The sequence below is a fragment of the Tauraco erythrolophus genome, chromosome 7, assembly GCF_009769465.1.
Source record: "Tauraco erythrolophus isolate bTauEry1 chromosome 7, bTauEry1.pri, whole genome shotgun sequence".
NCBI classification, from domain to species: domain Eukaryota; kingdom Metazoa; phylum Chordata; class Aves; order Musophagiformes; family Musophagidae; genus Tauraco; species Tauraco erythrolophus.
In genome coordinates this window covers 46,651,675-46,675,784 of record NC_141471.1, presented here as the reverse complement: position 1 = coordinate 46,675,784, position 24,110 = coordinate 46,651,675, and the positions used below count along the sequence as shown (strand labels likewise).

General features: G+C 35.9%; 1 protein-coding gene across 1 annotated transcript in view; it reads left to right on the top strand.

Annotated features, from left to right (window-relative positions):
- TOPAZ1 (testis and ovary specific TOPAZ 1) overlaps window positions 1-24,110 on the top strand; it is a 32,383-nt gene that overhangs the window by 6,431 nt on the left and 1,842 nt on the right. Inside the window, exons 4-15 of the mRNA XM_086614995.1 lie at window positions 1,963-2,087; window positions 4,367-4,428; window positions 6,754-6,866; window positions 9,129-9,214; window positions 9,931-10,068; window positions 14,958-15,021; window positions 16,119-16,270; window positions 16,479-16,571; window positions 16,855-16,970; window positions 18,402-18,468; window positions 19,482-19,656; window positions 21,183-21,283. Of these exons, the coding sequence (XP_086471121.1) occupies window positions 1,963-2,087; window positions 4,367-4,428; window positions 6,754-6,866; window positions 9,129-9,214; window positions 9,931-10,068; window positions 14,958-15,021; window positions 16,119-16,270; window positions 16,479-16,571; window positions 16,855-16,970; window positions 18,402-18,468; window positions 19,482-19,656; window positions 21,183-21,283 (1,292 nt within the window). The remainder of the gene's footprint in view (window positions 1-1,962; window positions 2,088-4,366; window positions 4,429-6,753; window positions 6,867-9,128; window positions 9,215-9,930; window positions 10,069-14,957; window positions 15,022-16,118; window positions 16,271-16,478; window positions 16,572-16,854; window positions 16,971-18,401; window positions 18,469-19,481; window positions 19,657-21,182; window positions 21,284-24,110) is intronic.

Below are 24,110 nucleotides of genomic sequence, written 5' to 3'. Positions count from 1 at the left end.
GACATGTCTGTGATAGTTTAGGCAAGGAATTCTTTAGCTGATGAGATGACAGTAAGACACCCAGTACTGTGATACTGCTTTGGAGTCTGACTCATAATCTTACTTGGTTGTCCTCTCATGTTCATCAGCAGACAGAATTTTATCACAGGTTGTTTTCCAGTTTGTACTGTTGTTTTTTGCAGATGCTATGCCCATTTCTCTGACAAACTGTTCTATTTTTTAAGGATGTTTAAATTTTTTTAGAGAAGAATACTTCTGACTTAATTTTTTTTCTTCCTATTGTAAGCAGAACAAACAGTCCAACTAGGCAGCATCTGAATGTGATTTGTTTTGTTTACTATGGCTTGCATACAGACCTACTACGCAAGGTATTTCTGTTGTGGAAGTTTCTCTTAGATTGGAGGAGCAGGATTTTGACTTTGAACAGAAGCCCATTACTCACACACCGGAGAAGGTATAGAGTTCTGAGACTGGTTTTGAAGGTTCTCAGTGTTTCGCTTTGTGGTGTCGGTGTGTCAACTTGCCGTTAATCTGGCACTCTGCCATTGCGTGTTGATTTTGCTGCAGGCTTGAAAAGTGTCTGTGACAGTACCTTGTGCTGTTTCTTTATATTAACGTGTTATGTTCGTGTAGAAGGAGTGAGTGGTTTGGGCAGATGTCGCCTCTTGGAGAAGAAGGAGTGAATAGTGACTATCTGAGGGAGAGGAAGTTTCAGGCTTCAGTGACTGTAAGGCAAAATAAAAGGTAACGAAGGTGTAGGAGCTCAGACACCCAGAACTAAACACAAGTTTCCCAAGGTAGAGTTGGGAGGAAGTGCACAGTTAGGCCTCTGGTGATGTAAAGAGCCAGTGCCATGGCATCTGAGGTGATTGAAACCAAACCTGGGAGCAAGTCCTGTACTGTCTAGTAACTTCTGCATTTTCTTAGACTATCTGTTGTTTTACTTCATGTTCTAACGAAGTTTGAGGCTGAAAGTCTTTGGGTCTTTTTGTGATGCTTAAAATAAAGTTTTAAGTAGGTCCTTCTTCCCAGATCTGAAAAACTTAGGATCACATCACATTCTTGGATTAATATGCACCTGGTAACTTATGTTTGATGTTTGACTTTTTAAAAGGACCTGTACAGAACAGAAGAAAGGTGCCTGGTTTTGGTAATTACTGACTATTTATTTAGAAATGTGTGTTACTGCCTTGGTGTCTTGTGTTATGTAGTGAGGTCATGGCTGCTTGTCTCAGTGGCTTCACAGTCCAAGAAGGGCAACAAGTACTACAGTTAAGGTATTCTGGATGACATCAATCCTCTTCATCTTTCAAGTGGAAATCTTGCGTACCTTGTCTTCATGCAGATGTGTCTTGTACTGAGGATCATACAGAGACCAGTGACTATAAGATAAAAGTCTTTCCAATAATAATCTGGTGCTCTGTTGATTTCCTGTGGCATCTGCAAAAGGTGCTGAAATTTCCCGACACTGAATTCTCATGGAGTTTACTGTATTACAGGAATTCGGAGTTTCTCAGAGCTGTCTATATTTAGTCCAGGTTTGCATCATGTCATTATGATTAGCTTATGCCCTTCTCTAGCAAAGACTAAGTCTTTATTTGCTTAGCAGATCACCACACATAGCTTCAGCTGTGTTTTAATATGAAAGCTTAACCAAATTTATTTCTAAAATACTGAATTCAATATTATATAAATAAACCTGTTGTACTGTTCTACAGAGACTATTACAGAATGTAAAGCTTGGATAGAATTTTAATTGCAGATTCAGTTTAATATTTATTTGAAATGGTTCGTGCTTTAAAGGTGAAATAATTTTACATATAAATTTCACATTTAGGAAGTCCTAGGAGTTCTTAAATGTCATTACTGTTAAAGCTTTGTAATATTTAGAAAATAAAAGCTTTGTTGTCTTGCAGCATGGGAAGCATGCAAAGTAATGTGTTTATACGTTTTCAGCTACAGATATTAAAACCCGCAACTCCTCCAGAGGAAGCAGTCCTTTGGGAGGTGTTACTGAGGACTTTCTTGAAGATGAGCAGCTCAGAGAACTAGATGAACTTCTAAAGAGTTACAACATGCATGAAAAGGTAGTGAGAAATTATGTTTTCCGTCACTAAATAGTTCAAGAAATTGTAGTCCATTAATTGAGTAATTTTAATTACTAATGCTGTTTTATCAACAAATTTTTTAATTTCCTGCAGTAAAAAGAATGTTGGTGTTTGATAGATTGCTGTGCTATTGGCAATTTAAGTTTTGCTTGACAGAACATGTTTTTTTAACTTGTCACTAATAATTCATCATTAGATTTCATAGATTTCTAGGTTGGAAAAGACCGTAGAGATCATCCAGTCCAACCGTCCCTAATCTCCCATTAAACCATATCCTTAAGTAGTTCATCCACCCTTTTCTTAAACACATCCAGGGATGGGGACTCAACCACCTCCCTGGGCAGCCTATTCCAGTGGCTGACAACCCTTTCAGAGAAGAAATTCTTTCTAACATCCGACCTGAATCTCCCCTGACTAAGCTTATATTCATTTCCTCTTGTCCTATCACCCATCACTAATGTAAATGTAAATGTAAAAATTAAATTTGAAATGAAACAAGATATTGTTATATCAGTTGTTACAGTAATTCTGTATTACCAATTGCATGAAAATTACTGTTCCAGTGAGCACCTAAGAATACTACTGTGCATGTGTGACATTTTTACGTAACGTATCTCATTTTAAAAGTTGATGTTAAATGTTTCTCATTACACACTCTGAGAAGCATGGGGTGGTGTTGGAAAGCTGAGGAGCTGCACAGCCACCAAGCATCTGAGGAGGATCATTCTGTGGCTCATTATTTTGACGTTTTGCATTAACATACTGACTTCCTGGCAGTTCAGAGAGAACAATAAACCATTTTCTTGCTCACTGACTTTATCTGACCTTTCTATTCTCTCTGTCCTCCTTCCTCTATATAATAAGTCTAGGTCTTTTAAGACTTGCTGAAGTTCTATACTATTTACTTCTTGGATAATGGATTGGAATTTACATCTCGCTGCCACTCAGACATAGCTGCTGATAGTATTTACTATTTTCGTCTGCTTCAAGAGTGGATAATGGTTTTAACTGTGACATATTTTTTATGGCTAAACAGTAAAATTCACATGGCAAAAATTTGATGAGTAATTGATAAGGTAATCAAACAGTAGGGAATCAGTTTCTCTGACAAAATCATTATTTAAAAGCAGAATAGAAACGTTTACTTCAGCAAATGGAATTGAGGCTACTAACATCTGATTCATGAAGTGAGCAGCGCTGTTTGGTTGCCTGACCTCTTAGAGAGGATAGAAGAGTCTGTCAAATAGTGAAGGTTACTGGATGTGTAGTACTTGTCTCAGTGTTGCCAAGTCTGTCTCAGTTGGGCTGCTTCGTAGTGTTGTGGCTTTATAAAAACAATGTCCTAATGTTTTTTTTCTGTGCTGTGTTGGACAGCAGTAAATATGTACAACTAATCTCACTCCAACCTCAAACTTAACCAAACTTAAGCCACAGAATACATGCTGCAGCCCTTAACCTATTCCTGTATGTGGATGCAGACCTGAGCAGGGAGTGGAGTGGTAGAACACTTGTCACAAGTATTCCGCTGTTTGGGGTGATTTTGGGTTTTTTTTATGAATTTTCCAACTAATAATGCTCTGAGAAGGACAATAACTATGGAGAAAACTCAAGATATTTGAGCAACTGATAAAATGAAGTTTGGAGACCCAATGAGACCATATCCATCTCTAATTCTTTGACTGTCATAAATATGTGATAAAATGTGAAGTTCAAGTTACTTCATGAATAATGGATAAAGCAAAGCCAAGATTCCATGACTTTGTTCTATATCAGTCCTTTCAGATTCTCACCCCTCGATATGTTAAGTGTTGTCTTTTTTCTTTCATATCTTTGGGGATTTTTTTACCTATACACCATGGTACACAGCTGAGAAAAAGCCTTAGATTTCTCCTCAGTACAGCTTTGAATTTTCATTAAACTTGATGGAATGACTTTTGTAGGTTTCTGCACATCTGCCAGGTGCAGTTAAAATCGGGCAGTGGGGTTATCAGTGAGAGCAGAGAAAAGTGAAGACAATCATGTCGCCTTTTTTCCAATTAAAAATCACTATTTTAAAGATCACAGAGTATAATGGCAGTGTGTCCATTTAAAAAGATGGTGCAAGAGTAACCGTACAGTCCCAATTACAGTTCTTACAGTCAAGACTGTGTTATCACACCTTCCAGCGATCACTAATGGTTTTAAGTCTGTAGTGTAAAGTGTAACAGGCTTAGTAGTGCTTTGCTGTATCTGAGAGTACGTTTTAAATATCTTCATAGTTCAAGTTTGCAGATGGAGTTCCTGATGTTAAACAAGAAATAAAGAGTGAAGCTGAAAAAAGGTATATATACTGTATCCTTCATGTAACCTGTGATGTTCCTCAGTTACTGTACAAATGATATGTGATGTTTTTACCAAAACACCATCAGTATTTTAATTTTTCTATGTTATTGTGACTGTGATAAAATAAATATGTGAAATACTGTATTTCATTGTGCAAAGTACAAGACAAGTATAGTCATAGCTTGACAGGACAATAGAGGTAATTTTGTCCTCTGGCTGGTGATGAAATAGATCCACTTTATACCAGTGTCTCACATTGGCATCTCAATGTGAGTATGGCATAAGATACTCTTCCAGCCACAATAGTGCTTACCAGAACTTTAAAAAAAAAGAAAATCGGTAAAACTTTCAGATTTCTTTTCTGTCTCTTGAGACTTTTTAAACTGATGAAACAATTGAAAGATCTCATTCAGATTCAGGCTGACAAATATTTCAACAACAGTAGAAAAAGGCGCTTAAAAACATGACGTGCAGTTAAGCATGTGCTTTACTGTTCTGCTAGCTTCAAGCTGTGCTTACAGTGTTTATTGTACATGTGACTTAAAAGTGTCAAACTAAGGAACTTTCATTCAACATCAGCCCAAAATTGAAGCAGAATAAGACTTCGTAGAAAAAGTATACATTACTGATAGAATACTTAAGTAATTAAAAGAGAAATAACAAATATTTCAGAGTTATTTTCACAATAATCAAGAAACCTTAAGTGGCATAGAAGAGGGTATTGCATTTTTCCAGCACGTCACGTTTCTGTGACAGACTTGAAGCGTACCAAAAGTCTGTTAAATGGAGAGTATTGCATCTTTTCATTAATCCACTAGAGAGCTCCAGGTTCCTCCTTCTGATAAAATACCCATTTAAATTTGCCTTAGTAGCATAAATAGTTCTTGATGCTATAGAGTGAGTAGATTATGCTGGATAAAAGATGTTTGTGCAAGTGATACTGCGTTAATTCACTTCCTTAGTTGAAATGCAGCACACACTGTGGTTAGACAAGAGGCATTTATTCCTTCGTTTGGAGTCTCACTGTTTTCTCTAGTTTTACTCAAAAACATTAATATTGCAAAGTTTCACCTAGAAGAAAACATAGTTACTGTTCTTATTTAGCAAACTCTGCTTTTAGTGATGCTGTTACTGAAGAAAATAAATTGATTGTAGAGCTGTATAGTTCACAGTTCCGAGCAAAATTGTGTGTAGTTTCATGTCTGGGTTAAAAAGAGAGCTGAAATTGTTGTCCCGAAGGTAAGATGCTATGAAAATCCTGTTGTGTCAGATCTGAAGCTGGCATCGCAAGGAAGCATAAAAAAAAAATTTACATGGTAACTTGAAAATTCCGAATAACTAGATCAGCAGAGTTTTTTCCTCTGGAGAACAATACAATATATTGACTAGAATAAAAACAAAGATTTGTATTGAAGAATTTAGTTTTATTAAATAGACTTTATTCTTCTCTGCCATAGCATTTTTATTTCAGAGTGTATTAAAAGCAGCCTGCAATTTAGGAAAGATTTTCATTATCCTGGCTATGAGAAGTATTAAATAGCTAGAATGTGCCCCTCATAGGGCATAGCAAGTTTGTTTGTGTCTCCAAACAGCAAGCAGACTGAAATGTCCTTTGTACCGAACCTAGGTTCTTAATTGAAGGGGGAAGAGGAGGGAGATCTGATAAAAGGGGATTATTTTTTTCTTATTTGCAAATAAGAAAGAGATCACTTAAGTATTTTGCCAGCAATATTTGTAGCTTATTTTGGAAAACATCACATTTTAGTAGTTTAATTATCTGGAATATACATATTTGGGAATAGTTAAAGGCAGAACAATTTTTAATTGGAGATCCTTTTGAAATCACTTTAATTTTCTGCTGAGTGGAGTCACTTATTAGGAAACAAAATAGTTGGCTCTTCAAATGTAATTTCAAAAGCTTGGTGGATTACTTCTGTGGCAGATATTACATAACAGACTACTGAAAAGTAGATGCTTCTTCAGAGGTGACAGAAATAATCTCATTCTTCTTGTCAGCATAGTGAAAAAAAAAAGTGGTTCACGAGTGCATTTCTACTTATTTATTGAATATCATATAGTTACACTTTAGGACAGAACAGCTAAGATGATAACCAGATTGGACCAGGCAATGAGAGTAATGAAAGTAAAGTCATTGGGACTGCTAGGTACTTAAATTTACAGCAAGTTTTTAAGTATATTGTTTAAATTGTTGAAGAAATTCTCATCTTTTATACACTTAATCTCCCTTTTTAGGCATTTAGTATATCAAAGAAGTACCTGTTTAATTTGGTTAAACAAATTTTTGGGTTTTAATACTCAACAGTGACTGTAACTACGGAGATCTTGTGAACTGTGAATTTCTATCAGGATTACCGTTGGATGCCCCGAAAGTAAACGTCTTCAGTGAAGTTACAGTGATGAAACCCCAGACAAATGGTATCGTATGCTGTATTCGTGAACCCTCCAGAATTTGTTTTGACATGTGTTTTATTTACCTATAAGATCTTAAGGAATTTCTTCAATTCCTGAAGGCATTGGCTGGAATTTATTTTAGTTAGCATGCATACAAGCAGAAATGTAAGCTCTTGTGATAGGTTAGTGCAGTTTTTTGGGTCGAGTTTTATAGCAGAATCCTGTTTGGTAGGGTCAAATAGCAATCATTCTATGTTGGTGTTTATGATTCTCAGATACTTTAATGGTACAGCAATGCCTGCATTCTTAGTGTTGTGACACATTGTGTTTGAGCCCTGTTATAGGTAAGTAACTTGTTTTTCTTTATTTGTGGTCAGAGAACATGAGTGCAGGTTTTCTTGGTTGGTTGTTGCCTTTTGGCAAAACTCGGCTAAGGGATTTGCTCGGGGATTTGCTCACATTGCCAAATGTAGAACTTTGTTGTTTATGCCAATTCAAATGTTTGTGAGGCCTTGACTAGACTGGATCAAGGAAATGATCTAGATGTAGTAATCAGCACTTCGTTTTGACCTGGTGTATTTCACAACTGGGACAGGTAGCTATTAAGTGTCTCATGACATAATGGTACTGTAGTCAAAGTTTCCTTCTCTTTTTCTCTGCACATGACAACTCTTGACATTTAGCCTTATATAAATGCATAGTTTTATTTGGCGTTCAAGATAAACAGGAATTGATTACTGATGGATAGATATTGCATTGTTTCTTTGCAACAGCTGTTTTGGGAATTAATATTTTTAGAATTATTGTTGAATATCGATGTTTATAAACATGGATTTCCTGAATTGAGATCAGTGGCAGAGGTTCTTGGTTTCGATTCAAATTAACTGCCAGTCTGAGCTTGTAGAACGATTTTACCATCATGTCATTCAACAGTATTTTCCGAAAGTGCAAGAAACATAGATGCTGTAAAAAACAACAGTAAAATATGTCTCGAGACTACAGTTGTTTGAAATTGCATGTGGTTTTGGCCTTAAAAGTGTATACACCTTCTGAAGAGTTCTTCCATATCTTCCTTCTTCAAATCATCTGCCAAAGAAAGAGTTTCTCTGCTAGGAGAAGGCAAAACAGCCTTTTTTTCCCCAGAACTGTGCAGACAGGATTGGCTATTTCACTTTACTGCCTGCTCCCCTATAAATTTGACATACAGTCGGCACGGAGAGCAAAAACTGTTGAAAGGACCTGGTCAGAAACTCCATGCTGTGGGGATGGCAAGAATCTGGAGGAAAGACTTCTAAGCACAAGTTCTCAGTGGCGTATTTCTGCCGCTAGTGGATTTTTCCACTTTATCAGTCTTTTTCCTGTCACTAAATTTATCCAATCCTGAATTTACCAAATTGCCCACCATCACTGCATAAAATACGCAGCTGTGACAGTACGTAACATTTAGATATTTAATTGTTCTGTGTTATATTTGTCCTTCCTATCCTGTGATAGTCCAGTCTATTTCGCAAGACATGCAGATTAAGAACCACTAGTGCAAGTCTCTAGTAGAAGATGTATCGTTATTGGATGCTCTTTAGTAACTATAGTTTGTAAGAAAGGGCTGAGCATCCTTTCTTTTCAATACTCAGTTCTTTCAAGGGGCTAGATGGGAACTCTAGAAGTGAAGACATTCAGAAGCTCTTATTTCTCTTCAGATATGGAGTTGAAAATTTGAACTTTTATCTTCCATTAACATTATTCATTTTTTCAGAGAAAGAAATCTGTTATCAATAACAATTAAAGTTCTAAAACCAAGTTTCACGGTTAAGAAACCAGTAACTTACATTGGGCTTAAGCTTGGTATTGCACTGCTTAAAACATACAGTATGAAAGGTTTTATTTCAGTTCTGGAAAAAGTTTAAATTTGTGGGTAGTGATGTGGGAATGCAAAGATTACTGATAAAGTGGTGTGGTGCTTTTTTCCTTTTGAAATTAAAACTTCTGGATATTTTTATTCCATTTCTTTTCTTATCTCTGTTAGTTAGAAACCTTGGATAAAGTAGTGAAGTTTTTAATTTAAATGTGCTTACTCTTGAAGTTTGTGTAATGTCTCAGTTTTAGGATAATTAAGAATACTAACTTAAATTACTGGCTTTAGATTATATTAATCAAATTTTCATTAATCATTGCTATGACTTGAAGGAACTCTTAAGTACAAAGGAAAATAAGATAAATGAGAGTAGTTTTGGTATGATTCATTTTATTATTACCTGATCCATTTATTGCCTTTATCCTAATTTTTAGATTACAGATTTTCAGGAAAAAGTCCTGTACTGCCATTGCAAAATTGTGGAGATTTTGCGCCATGGAAGACGGAAAAAAATGCAACTGTGAGTTGTTAAATCATTAATGATTTCAAATCCTGTGGCGCTGATTTTGGTATGGATATTCAGACAATTCTCCTATATCGAGTCAGAAATTATGAATCTATGTATGCTTATGTTTCGACTCCTCTAAAGATGTTATCGTCGAGTAAATACAATTTCTGAGAGCAAAATCAATGATGAGGGGACAGCTATTCACAGTGGAGCTTTGTTGATTTCTTTTTCCAGCTTAAGCAAAATGAAATAATGCTTTTTGCTTTATTGTTTTTGTAGAACTGAAAAGCGGACAAGGTTTCACATGCTTAAGACAGATTGCATTATCCATTATGCTGGGCACTGAAAAAGGGTAAAGAAAATCAATGCCCCAGAATTCTCAGGTTGTTATCTGGAGCCATGCAGGAGTTTGTCACCTGTCTTCCTCCTCTCTACTCACTGTCCATCTCATTTAGCCGTTCTTGCATTCTGTCTGTCTGTGATCTTCGAGACAGACTTTTGTTGTGTTAGTGTGTAACACGACATGACAAGGGATTGATCTTGGTCTGCTTTGAAATGCTGCAAATAGAGATGAGGATTGTTTCAAAGGCTTAATTGTAGATCACATTTTTTTGCTTTTGTTTGTAATTTGTCGCTACTTTGAAATTCTCAAAAAAATGAATGTTTGCTTTCAAAAAATATTGTCTGTTGGATTTTTTTCTGCGTGTTTTTATTTTATTTTATTTTAGGCTTCTCATTCAGTCCAGCCCATCCTCGAGATGATGGAATTGCCCCGCAAATATTGCAAATTTTATTTCATGACTTTACGTGGCTGTGAAAGAGCAAAATGTTGGTTTTTGCATGTTCCTGAACAAGGGGATGAAAAGGTAAAGAGATTTATTGAAGAAAAGAACAAATTGTAAGTGTGTACACTTTTTAAATGCAATATGACATCTCCTTTGTTCATTTATATACTGAAAGGGAGTAAATTTCAGGGATCGATGGATCAAAAAAACATTCAGAAATTCCTTCCTCTCAAGGTCTTTTGAAGTTCTTTTAAAAAAAAAAGTGGTAGAATTTTGAACTAGTAGACTTTTTAAGAGAACAGACATCAGCAAAAGAGCAAGAATTAGTCTGTACGAACGTAGAGCATTAGAACAGGGAAATTCTGAGACGTTTTTATCCCAAGCATCGGAGACCTGTAAGCAAATGCAGATTTTGTATGTATTCTTAAAGTCAAAAGCCATCTATGATATATTACTTTCTGCAAGTTTTATGCAACAGGGGCATGTCTGTTTAAAGATGATGTAATCTTAAATGGAGCAACGATACTCATAATATTTGCAACCAAAAATACTTCTCCAGTGGTGGGCAAAGTAGAATCCTAGAATGGTTCAGGTTGGAAGGGACCTCAAAGATCATCTAGTTCCAAACGCCCTGCCATGGGCAGGGAAACCCTCCACTACACCAGGTTGCCCAAAGCCTCATCCAACCTGGGCCTTGAAGGTGTGTTTTCAAACCATTTAACAAAGAAATTATGAGTCTGTAATACTTCCAAGAACTGTGCAAAGCAAGCCAATCATGCTGTCGTGTAATAAGATTTGGAATTGGCTGTATGAAACCGAGACTTACGTGGTTCTTTAAATCACTTGGAAGCAAACAAAAACACTGAAACAAGTAAGCAAAGACAAATGCCTGAACCTGTCCTCCTCAGGTCTTACAAGATTTATTACTTATCGACCATCTTACTGGTACGAGTAAGATTTTATCATTGGTGTCAGTAAGTAAGAAATTACAGAATCAAAATGTAAAAAATAACTTGTGGTGAACCTCTTAGACATAATTACTAAAAAAAAAGGTAGCATCTAAAGGAGCTTATCTGTCTCCTCAATATCTTAAATATACAGTCAAAATTTTTAAAATACATCAGTGTAATTTGGTTTTATTTTTCTTAATGTTTTTTCTTTTCCTTTTTATGTCTCAAAAAAGAGCTGGGTTTTATTTTCCTAATTCTTTGTGACTCCTTTGAAAATGTACATAACAGCTTAAAAATACTGAGATCATTAGGGAGTCAGCTTAAAAATACTAAGATCATTAGAGAGCAGTTTTGTATGGGACGTTTTCTGTTTTCCTCAATTGTGAAATATCTTTGGCGGACTAGTGAATATCAGTAATTTTCCGCTAGTTTGTATGAATTATCATGGTTTGTAGTGCTTCATTTTATACAGGCACATTAAAGAACTACATTGTTGGCCTCCAACAAGTAAAACTCTATTCCAGTTGATTTTACCTGGGGTGCAGCATTCCAGTACACTTACTGTTGCTCTCACTAAACCTAGCCTAACTTTCGTGGTAGCCGGGAAATATACTTTGGGTTTTGTTCGTTTGTGTATTTATTTATTCTTTTTAGAACTCTCCATTTTAAAATGGTAATAGGCCAAGCACCTCATGGTGGCACCAAAGTACATAAATGGAAGACAGGTAAAGCAGCAACAAAGTCGTCTAGTCAAATACAGGGGAAATAAATCTCTTTAGAAGCTGTTACGCAGACTGGTAGTCTGCTTGCTTAGTGGTATATTTTCAATGATGATTGTTAGGAGATTTTTTGAAGGGAAATACCCTTCCTCATAATGGAAGTTCCATCCTTTTTATTAATTAACTCTTTGATGCTTTATGGCTTAACCTGCTAGGATTTAGTACTCTTCACTGTTGTGGTTAATCACACAACACAGCAGTGATTTAATTCATAAAAACGTTATGTGTTTTGAATGTCAGCATACTCTTGAGCTCAGCAAGTTCTACAAGTTACCAGATTTGTGTCTTTTTAAAAAGTTACCTTTAATTTCACAGAGTGAAATCTCTCTTGTTTTAGGCAAAGCAAACAAAACTATTAAAACTGTTGTAAATACTCCCCAGAGTAAAGGTTGTATCTTAATGATGTGTATAAGTATTTGATAGTGGGTTAAAGAAGATGGATCCAGGCCCTTCTCAGTGGTGCCTAGTGAAAGGGCGAGACAGCAAGCATAAAGTGAAATTACAGAAAATTCAGTTGATGTGTAAGAAGCAGCGTTTTTTTACTGTGAGGGTGGTCGAGTGTTAGAACAGACTGGCCAGAGAGGTTGTGGAATCTCCATCCTTGAAGATATTCAGAAGCTGACTGGGCTTGGTCCTGAGCAACCTAGGCTATTCGACCCTGCTTTTAGCAGAGGGGTTGGACTAGAGGGTTTACAGAGATGCCTTCCAACCTCAGCTATTCTGTGATTCTGCTTAGGTTTTTACCAAAATATGTGTAATGTGTAGTATTGGCTTGAATGACAGTTCAGACTGTAGGATAGATAATAATTGCACAGTTACAACAAGTAAGTGGTTTGAAAACATGTCTTTATGCAAACTATTTCTTTATCTGATTTTATCTTAGTTTTGTGCACCTTGCTTATTAACTTTTTTGGACTCATGCTGTAGCCACTAAAGAAATGTTTACTTTTTGTGACTTCTTATTGTCTTTTCCCTTGATTGTGTGAACCTCTAACTGAAAACAAACAGGATGTAAAATAGCAAGATTTTTTTCTTTGTTAACATTGTCTTTCAACTTCAGGGCCTCGGGTGTATGCTTCTGTTGTGTTGGTTTTTGGTTTTTTAATCTGGCTTCCTAAAGAAATGAGACTTAAAAGTTGCCCTGCCCTTTTATCACTGTCGCTAACCACCTTTAAATTATTTTTTTAATATCTTGGTCAGTTTCAGCCACATTTAGTATGGAGTTTGTGACTCAAAGATGTTACAGGGTTCATAACCAGGATCTCTGGTAAAAAAGGTCCTGGTTTTAATCTCGCTGAGTGAAGGGCTGCAGCATAGGGTTTTCCCACTTAATAAATATCAGAGTGCACACTGACTGGGAGATGCTGAAGGATTTAATAAATTCTGATGCTTGTTCTTCTGACTGAAGCACCTCTGTGTTACTGTAGTAGAACGGTTGTAAGCACCTCTGTGTTATGGTAGTAGAACTGTCTTTTACTGGGCAGTCTGTTGCTTGTGTAAGATACACAGTCCTTTGTTATGGCTTTTATTAAATTATCACGTTAAATAAGTTGTGGAATCAACTGACAGTGTGATCCGTACTACCTTTTGAAAATGTGAGTTCTCTCTTTCATCTACCTTCAATTGAAATCCATTATGGTTAACTCAAAATTTAGAGATTCTCACGTTTTTATATGATCTGTAGGTTCAGTTACACCTTTTACAATTGAAACAACTAAATCAACTGAAGCCCCCTAGAAACTGTAAATGAATAACACATTTAGTTTCTTTTATGAATGTGATGTAATGTCTCCCATAGTTAAATGCTACTACAACTGGATTTTCCAAGCAATTTCACTAATACTTGGAACAGTCAGAGCTCCAGATGCAATCTTGGCTTTTTTTGGGAGTCAGTCCAAAGAAGGAGGAAAACAGATTCCAAAAGAAAGCAAACTAATTTACATACTGTAAGCATATGCTGAAGTTTGTTTTGGAAATGCCCTCAGCCACCTGGGATTATAGATTTGGGTTAAATGAGTTAACCCATTGCCAAGTGACACTGCGTATATATTAATGATCAAAGATTCTACATGATTTTCTGAAAGGTAAATCTTAGACTATGGTTCAACAACATTATGACACAGTTTCAAAATAAAAATAATAATCTTTATTTATATTCAACATACATGTTCAATTTTTGTGTTCTTTGACTTGATGATCTGAACAGGTTAATGGTTTTAAAAAAAGAAAGATGTCTTGGCCACAAGCCAGTATATTCTGCTTTGGTGATAACTTATTTGCTGTGTAACAAACTCCATGGGTGAATCTTGTCTAATTTTGAAGTTGCATGTAAAAATAAACCTCACTCGATTCCGTAGTATCATGACTACTAATTTAGGGCATTTTCTGTCTCTTCATTTTTCATTATTTCAAAAAATAGTATTAAATATGACCCATTTGCATTGTTGTGCAGAAAGACTGTAAATGTTCCAGAGGTGACAAAGGGTATCTGAAAGGGTGGGTGGGTTTTTTTTCTTAACTTTGAATTCTAAGATTTAATCTCAGTAGTCTTTATTTCCTCATCTGCAGAGATGGAGCAAGATGTAAGTATCACAAAGCTGACAGCTTAAGATGTTAAGACAAAAGTGTTCCAGTACGAAATAATATATTCAAATATCTATGTATGGATTTTTTTTTTTTTTTTTAATCAAGTGAGTCTGAGGTGAAATGGGTCATTAAATCAAGTTAGTTCTGAGTTTTTTTCTGCTCTGGCCTCCTGGGTGATTCTGTGTGATGACCAGTGTTACTAACTTCATTTCTAGATGATTTTTTGACTTCTTAATTGATACGTTCATGTAATTTTTGTTTCTCATGTTTTCACTTTCACCTTTTTGCTTTCCTTTCTCAGTTTGTTTACCATCTGCCACATTTATACTAATTCCTAAGTAACCGTATTTTCAAATTCTTTTTTTTGTTTGCTGTGAGTATATACACATACACATGCAGTTGTAGTCCCAGCAGCTGCTTTTCCAAATATTTCATCTGCATTATTTTTCTATTTCATTTGCTGTCCTTTTGACAGTGCCATTGCCACAGACTCAATTACCTTCCTATACCATTTGTCTGTATGTATGTTTTAAATAGAAGCAAGGTAAAGCTGTTTCCTTAAGAAACTCATGTTTGTGGGTAGTTCTTTTTTCTTTTTTTTTTGTCATAAACTGTGGTACCATTTAACTAAGATTTTTTTTTTCTCTTTTTCTAGATTTGCATGGCAATACTTAGGACATATATTAGTGTCAAAGAATCAGGCCTTCTAAAACGTGCAGGTATGATATAGTATTAGCATTTGATGTATCTTTGATACTTAGCTTATTATAAAGCAAATTAAATAGGCTGTCAGGAGAGAAATGGGTGCCACTTCAACGGTGAATAAGTTCTGATTTCAAAGGAATACATCCAATTCATGTGTTTTCATGTTCCTAGGTATTGAGATACGCAGTTATCTCAGGAGGTTGTTGTAAGACTTACTTCCATGGAAAATGAACCCTAATGGAACTAGAATTGAGAGTAGAAATGGGTAACTAGGGCAGGGGGAAGGTTTAGCAGAGCCAAAATTTTCTTAAGGCACTTTAAAACACCCTGGCCAAACATCACAAATCCAAAAACTTCAGAATTAAGCTCTTAAAATGAAGTGCTATTACAGCACCCTAAGAGCTTTAGTTTAGTCCTTTAGCATTACCGAATATGCAAACAAGTACAATTAACACATTTTAGGGACAGTAGTTGGTTCAGATCCATCTGAGCTTTTGAGTTCAGTCAGAAAGGGCTTAAATTTTACTCTGGACAGTCGTTCCTTTTGTACCTGTCCTGAGCAGTGTTAAGTGTTTTCAAAATTAGAGTGTAGCATAATGTGAATGTGGGATCCAGTTGCATCCTGTGTAGTAATGTTCCCATGCTGAAACACTGAGCATTGTAATGCAGATAACACTGGGTACCAGCAGGCTCCAGTACGTGTCTTACCAAGGTTAGCACTGGTACAGGTTGTAAGACCATCCACCATGATAACACTGCACTGCATTTCCTAGAGCTTCCGGTCTGGAAAGGCTGTACTACCTTGATGTGCTTACCAAATCTAACCTGGTTTTGTGCATTTTTCTTGTGCTGCACCACATCAGCTAAGCTTGCTTGAAACCTGCGGGGCTTATTGTGTTCAGCTCAATGACATGAGATATTTCAGAATAGTCTGGGTCTAGTAATCTGTATTCAAACTGGATCCTTTCACCCATTTTTCTCCATATCCCTGTCCTATAATATCCTAGATAATTAAGTGTTGTTACACTGCATTTAAAATTTAAAGAAATAACAAGTTTAAATACTTAGCATCAGTTACCCCAAAGTCACATTCATTTAATTGCTTTTTCAGTCCAAATATTTGTGAAATATTACAGAGAAGTTACTCCTGGTGTGGATTTTTCTTCCCAAGTGCTGAATGATCTTCTCATTTCTTTGCTCAAGAACTGTTTGTTGTGGGAAGTATTTCAGATATTGAATGTAACTGTACGAATCAATACACTGGTAGGTGACCTTGTAATATTTTTAAAATCTTTGATCCGTAGTTTCTTAGTTTTTTGAGTACTATGTCATTTGTAGTAGTAAGTTTATTTTACTCTGATAGTCAGATCTTGGGGGAAAAAGAGCCGTTCAGAAGTTACTATTATAAAAACTCTAAACTTTCTAATTGAACAGCATTTCAAAACTGATTGTGCTTTTTTGTCTAAATTAGCCCGCTGTAGATGTTCTTCTGAAAGTTTTTGAGCATGTGGCTTCTTTGAATATAAGAGACGCTGTGCCTACATTAATCAGTACCTTTTATAAGGTAGGAGTTTGATTGTACTACTGCTACTTCTTGGAATTTCTGAAATGCCTTGCTGTTTTAAAACTCATATATGTCACTTTAATATTATTTCAGTACTGGTTTTAAAAGTTATATTGTGACTAGCTCTAATTTGTGGTACAGGTTTCCATTTATCCCTTATTTTTTTACTGAGATTCACTATGACATGTTTTTCCCGCTGTTGTTTGCAACTTGCCTCTGGAAATACATAAGTGATCAAAATTTTTTGTATGCTTACTTTTCTTCCCCGTGTTTGATATTACAGCTCATTGATGCTGGTATGTTCCTTGAGCTTGAACATTTTGACTGTATTATTAATTTCCTTCACAAATTACAAGTTTCCAGTCAGGAAATAAATACTGTTTTGAGCATAAAATCCAGGTATGTCTTTAAGGACCTGTTTTATAACGATATCTATCTAGTTCCTTCTTCAGGTTCTAGTTTTATAAATTTATGTAAAACTGTAAAAGACAATTAGAAAATGCAAACTCAGTGTTTTGGATGAAAATATTATCATGTTATGCCTAGTTGTATTTTAAAGTGCTGTCAATCTACTGTGCTTCAAAGACCAAGGATTGCTAAGTCAAAACTTAGATTCTGACCACAGTTATGATTAGTTTTTCCATATTGATCTTCATTGTATAATCTGTTCCCAGCTGTGCTACAAGTTTATATAACCATAGTCAAATTAGAAACGTCATGGCTTAATATTTAGGCCTGCATAAGCAACCAGTACATCTGCAATGAACAACTCTTCTAGACAGTAAGAGGATTAGTTATAATCTTAAGTTTTCTAGTTTCATTTACTGTGCGACTGCATAAACACTTGTGCCAACACAGCTAGGGAGCAGGGTCATTTTTTTAAGTACTGCTGGATTGTGCTGGTCAAAATGTAAAATCACAGCCCAGATCTGTTTCAAAACTGTTTCTGTCTCCTCATCACTTGCACAAGATGTGATCCTTTTTTTTCGTCATGTGCATCACACACACACACACACACAAGTTCAGAAACGAGTTTGTACTTCATAAAGCAACTTTTGATTCTTGGAGGAAACCAAATATGCCACATCTACTGTGTGAAAACAAGCCATTGCTGTTTCAAGTGAAAGCACCGTAGAAATTATTTGCTGCTTTTCATACTTTTCCCATAAAAGTACCTTTCAGCCATGGATCTTAGTGTTCTACCAGTGCAACTTACCACACATGTTGGAGGTAATTTTTATTAGTAATCTAATTCACAAAGGAGTGACCCCTTCCAGGTTGCCTCAGTATGTATGTGTTTTCAGCACAAACGGAGGAACAGTCTGTTTCTGTGAAGACTGAGCAACTGTGCTACTTCAACTCCCTGTGTCAGCTCATTCATGCCTAGGTAGCATGTATCCGTTGCTTCAGTGGTGGCATCAGAAAACAGTATTATGCTCCTAGGTATTTGAAGCCAAACAGCACTTTCTTTCATGTAATTAATTTTTTTTTTTTTGCCTTTATGTCAGAAATACATGCGATACAGTTCTGCATTTACTTAATGAATTGCAAGTCTTATTCATACCTTTTCAGTTAAATTTCTACTGAGACAAGGAATATTTTCTGCGAAAATAACTCTGCTCAATTATTTCCTTAATACATCTACTGACTTCCCTTGGCATGATTGTATGTTGTCAGTGTCCAGTTTGCATGGTGTGTGGTAAATAGGATTAAAAATCACATCAATTTTTAGTTTATATGGGATAATTTGTTGATCACCTTCTGCTAGTGCATAGTTTAGTTCAACAGGATGTGTTAAAATTAAGTATTAATATTTTGTTCTTATGGAAGATTTCAGGAAACATATTTTGAAAAGAACTGGCTTTTTGACTTCAACTTGGCAGTGGCTGAAATTCAGGTACACTGTGCATTCTTCAAGCCCGTTGGAATATTTAAACCATGACGTCTTTTAAACCTACAAGAAATAGCAATTTCTACATCATTTAAAATTAGTGGGCTTTATTATTAAGTATGTTGAGATTATGATAAAATAGTTTCATGCAAAGCCATGTTTGGGAAAGATTAGCACGCAGGAGAAAACCGTCTTTGGCTTTTCTCATTTATGTGCTTGTACTTTTTATCTTGGTTTTGCATCTAATTCAAAGATTTTATAATTTTAAGCAATTATTTCCTATGCCTGACATTATTGTGCTTGTAATTGGTAGTGGTACATCATTCTTCCTAAAAAAAATATTTAATATATTATTTAGCAGATAGAATTCATACCTAGTTTAAAAGGGCATAATTGTAAAAGGCTATAATTGGCAACACTAAGCAGGTATTTTAAAGAATAGGAAAAGATTATAACAAGTTCTTTAATAGGACAGTTGCATCTTTCACATTCAAGGGCAGATTACCTATTATGCACAATTATAATACATTTCACATATTATCACACTTACTGCACAGGTCCTGAGACCAAAATCTAAGAGGGGAACAGCAGGACTGTTATTTTACTCTTTTAAAACCGAAGTAATCAAATGATGTGGCAAGCAAAAGACTTAATTCGTATAGAAAGTAACTATCAATTTGTCATGCATTGTGAACAACAACAACAAAGTTAGTAAAATAGTGGATGAATACCAGTTCTTAAATGGGACGAATAACTTACGAGTTTCCACAACTAAGATCAAGATAAATGGAAAAAGGATTTTAATTTCTTGAGGGACAAAAGTGATTAACAGTCCATGCAAGTTAGGCAGTATGTTAACTGTGCCGTGTTGAACATAGAGTTTCTTGGCAGTAGCGTTTCATTTGCATCTTTTTTCTGCTTTATGTCTATCCCAGGTGTATCTCTCGAATTTCAATATATTTTCTGTTTGATGTTCTGGAAGCAGGTTCGCTTACATTTCTCTCTTGCCTTCTTCACAGCATTGCAAGGAAAAAAGCGATTGGACCAAGCTGGGAGCTTTGTATATTAGTGCAAGAACTGGATGTGAATGTTTTGATGATCTTGAGAAATTGTCTTTATGTATTGCCAAAATACTAACCAGAGATTCTGAGACAGACAGACCAGGAGTTCCTTTTTGTGATTTTGCTGATGCAGGTAAAGTTAAGATGCAAGAAATGCTTTTTGTTCATTCCTATTCTTGTAGAGTTTTAATTTAAAAGAGGTAAAAAAACAAATTCTTACACTGTTTTCTGAATATTAGTTGATGTTATATGTTACAATATTCAGAATTTCTTGAGGTGCAAATACATTAAGCTAACATGCTCAATACAAGCCATTTTCCAGTAGAAGTAAAATCCACAGTGCTTACACTTAAAGTTCAGAAAGAAGAACATTTGAGCTTTGTGAAATCAAGAAGAGAAACCAAAATTGATGGTCTTTTAATAAGAATGTCCGTTTCTCAAGACAAGGGCAAACTTATTTAAGTATTGTCATGTGAAGTGTCACACTTTAATAGCCTAAATAAACTTCAGAGCTGTAAATACAGCTATACATATATTTGTATGTTTCAGAACACATTGAACAGGGTTACATCATGTATATAGTTTGTATTTTTTTTAAATAATTTGGATTTTGAGAATTATTTCATTCTCTAAAGAACAAAGAATTTCTGCAAGGACTGGGTCCACAGAACACCTTCTAGTTTTTTATTAGTTCTGGCAGGTTTTCTTAGCCCTTTCCTCCTTATGCCTCTTCTTTTACATATTTGTGTCATTCTTCCTAATGAGTTTGCAGGAAACAGAGGCTCAGTGAAGGGTCAGTGAGATATTAAAATGTTTTATAAAGAATGACTTGGATCTTTTTCAACCTGTATTAACTACTAAAACATGATGAATATTTGTTCCAGATATGTCACATGGCCTTTCTGACCACAGACTTTCATATTATAAAACAGCTATCACAGCTTCCAGTTGTGACACAGACAGAAGATTTTAGTAGGGCTTGGAACTTAGTCTATACTTCCCCAGAGCAGTGGTCTCCAAACTGACAGGAACCTCTATCAGTAAAAAACTTACCCTCAGTTTGTTTATTTATTTATAAATTGCATACATGTACTACTGCACTAATATATTAAGTACATTATAAAATATACACAAAAATAGAAATTAAAAATATGATATGAAGATGAAATAAAACTCTACTTTTAAAAATATTTTATTTTTAATGGTACAAAAAATATTTTCATTCCACACCTGAATGGATTGTCATGCTCACACCCCACTTTGGAAACCACTGCTTTAGAATACTAACAGTGCTTCCAAGGCGATTGTATAATATGATTGGAAAAACTTGTAATTACTCAGTTCTGTAATTGCCAACGTTTCCTCATGGTGCCAGAAAACGCAAAACTTTACAAATAATAATGTTACTGAATTATGCCATTGCATGTCCAAGCATCTTATTGGATGAATCAGACTAGTATGAAATAGTGTCTGAATAAACTATAGTTATTTACACTACTTCTGGTATTAAGACTTAGGAAGTTACTGCTTTTAATGTCAAATATTTTCAAAAGTGTATTTAATATTTTCACAATGACCGTGTTTTTCAAATGTGTAATTTCTTCAAAACTGCATTTACAAGTAAATTTTTTAAAATGTGGGGTTTTTTTTTCTTTCCAGTAATAAAAAATTCACAACCTAATGAAGCAGACAGAATTTTCATTGGAAGGACTGGGATAAGTGTAATGTATTCTTATCACAAAGTGCTGCAGTGGACAAAGGTATATGGGACTATAGGAACCTGACTGGAAGAAAAAGAATGAGTAATTTCTTTTCTGGATGTCAGACTGTGTTTCTCTAGTTGAATGGCTGGATGTGCCACCTGCCTCCCTACCATTTTAGTAGTACTTAATTGTCCTGCTGGATAAAAGCATTTTATTGTGCCTTTCTGAGCAGCAGTCTTCTATGGAGCCTGTCATAACTTTGTCTTGCAACCTAGAAACTGTTTGTTCAGGTTCAGCTTTCGACTTAATCTGAGCTAAAGATGAATCTGAATTAGGAGACAGATCTTCCTGAGATTCTGGGGTGAGGTGCTGATGGGATTGTTTCCCAGAAATGTGTCTTTCTTCGTCTGGCAATACTGCTGTATTCTGAGAGCTCCCAACTCAAGCAATATTTACAGAAGTTTGAGTGGGCCCTTTCCTGCACTGATGCTTCTGAACCTGGCCTAAAATGGAATGGGTAAGGCCAGGAAGACAGAAGAGAAGCATAGCAAGGCTGCTACTGCACTTGGCGAACTGCTCATTCCCCAGAACGTCACTCGAAGTGCTTTTTCTCCATCGAAGTGCTTTTCCTCCATCAAATCTAGGGTTCCAAGTTCTGTGAGTCTTGCAAAGACTCGGACCTCACAAAGAGATAGCCTTTACAATCCTTTCTTTGCTGTCAGATATTACAAGGGGCCAGGGTTAAGAGACTAGACCTTTTCACTGGATGTTTGTGCCTCGTGCACTATTGATAATAAGTTCACTGCAGCAAGATCCACTTCGATGTTAAATTCGTCTTTTTCTTGCTGGAAAGGAAGCAATGTATATTCCAAACTGAATCTCTTATACAATGCAACATGACCAGTGGCAACATAAGAAATAATATAAACCACCAATGATTTTAGAGTGTGTTTTGGTCAGTGATCACATTCTGAACATATCTTTGTGTCAATGGACCTGATCCTTACAACTAACAATTACGCTGTACTGGGATGTTTCTCATCCCATACAGGATGATTTCCAGCACATATTTTTATGAACAAAAGCAAAACACTCTCCTTGTCCCCTTTCATGTTTTGGGTTTTTTTTGTGAATTATCTAGTTTGCATCAAAGGATTAAAATATCTTTTGTACTGTTGTCTCTAGGGGATGACCTTCAGGAATTCTGTTATGTAAAACCTGTGCACTGCTCAGTCTGTTTCCAGTGTCAACTCAAGTCTCAGGAGAGATATGATAGAGGTGCTTAGTCTAGAGGCAATACACCCATTTTAATGAGTCATAAATTTTGCAGCATCACCTTGCTGAGTTGAATGGTCTTTAGCAGGTCCCTACCAAGCTGCAGCACAGTATGGTACTGTTTAGGAGTAAAGGGAAAGAGAGGGTCTTTGCATTACCACTTTTGTAGTACTGCAGTAGAAGGTTTTTAAGCATTTTTGTTCCACAACACTTAGCAGTTACAACAGTTAAGATATTCCTGGCCGTTAAGATATTCCTGGCCATAGAACAGGTAGTCTAATTTTTTAGCATTGAGGAGTGGTCAGTGCTCACATGCCCATCAAAGAGCTTAGTTTGGCTTGGGTTTTGGCTGTCTTGGATTTTGGCTGTCGTCTTCAGCAGAGACACCATATATTCAGTGTTTGTAGGGAAATGCCTTCATACGTTTTAGCTGTTTTCCAGATCCATCTTAAGGGACTGCCTGATATTTGGGTTGCAGGACCTCTGAAATTCCAAGGAGGTTCATTTTCATGTCATAATTTCAGAGGTGCAATGTATCAGAAGCATGTGTAGTGTTTCTCTTGCATAACAGGATCTACTAAAAGTACTTTGAAAAAAACACGCGGATTTGAAATGTGAATAGGTCTTCCATGAAGACAGCTCTTCAGGCAACACTAGACTACTTTCTGGACATTTACTTGGGGAGAATCCTGCAACATTAATGCTCCTTTGGCAACTATTTAATCCACTTCCTACTTCAGCTGTGTCCTATCTTGAAGGACTTTGCTATAGTTTATTTTTACCCAACTTTTTATTACTTCAGAGGATTGGTCAGAGACTCTTGTCCAATTATATGTCTCATTCCACAACTTCAATTTAATTGAGTGCCCTTCCTTTATAGATCATTTATGCTTATAGCTGCATACTTTCCATCTTTCTATAAATACCCACTTCTTAGTGGCCCTTCCTTTGATAGAGGATGAAATAGATGCAGGTCCTTCTTAATTTTATATTTTGTCTGTGGTTTACACTTAGATTTAAAGTTTCTGTTTTGCTGTCAAAGTTTTATCTGAGTTTTCCTGATATGTTTTTTTTTCCCTTCAGCCACATACATCTACAATGGAATAGGTTCTTTACACCTGAAATGTTAACTGCAATGATGTAGTTAGTATTCTTTTATGGGTTACACTGAGATAAACTATTGCAGACACCTATAGGCCTTCAAAAGTCTCCAATTTTGAGCATATGACAGTTAATATATGCATATGCATAAAGCATTTTCTAAAAATGAGATTCTTAATAAGTTTCATTTTCTGTTAACGTCTTTCTCTTAAGCTTCCCTTTCACTCTGCCTCCACAACCCTTGTTCTGCCACCACAATGCATGCACACACGACCACAATTTTTAATAAGCCATCTCCTCTTTGACGCACCCACTAAGCAAGAGCTGAAGCATGTCTAGTTTAGAGGCTCGTTCGTGTTGTTTGACCAGCAAGTTGCTGCCAGACAGGACGAGTGCTGAATCCTGCCTGTCCTTGTCTTACTGGGGACATTAATTTGATATCCCACCTTGACTCAATCATCATCTTTTTAAGATTGGTCAGATCTTAATTATCTTTGAGACTGCTACC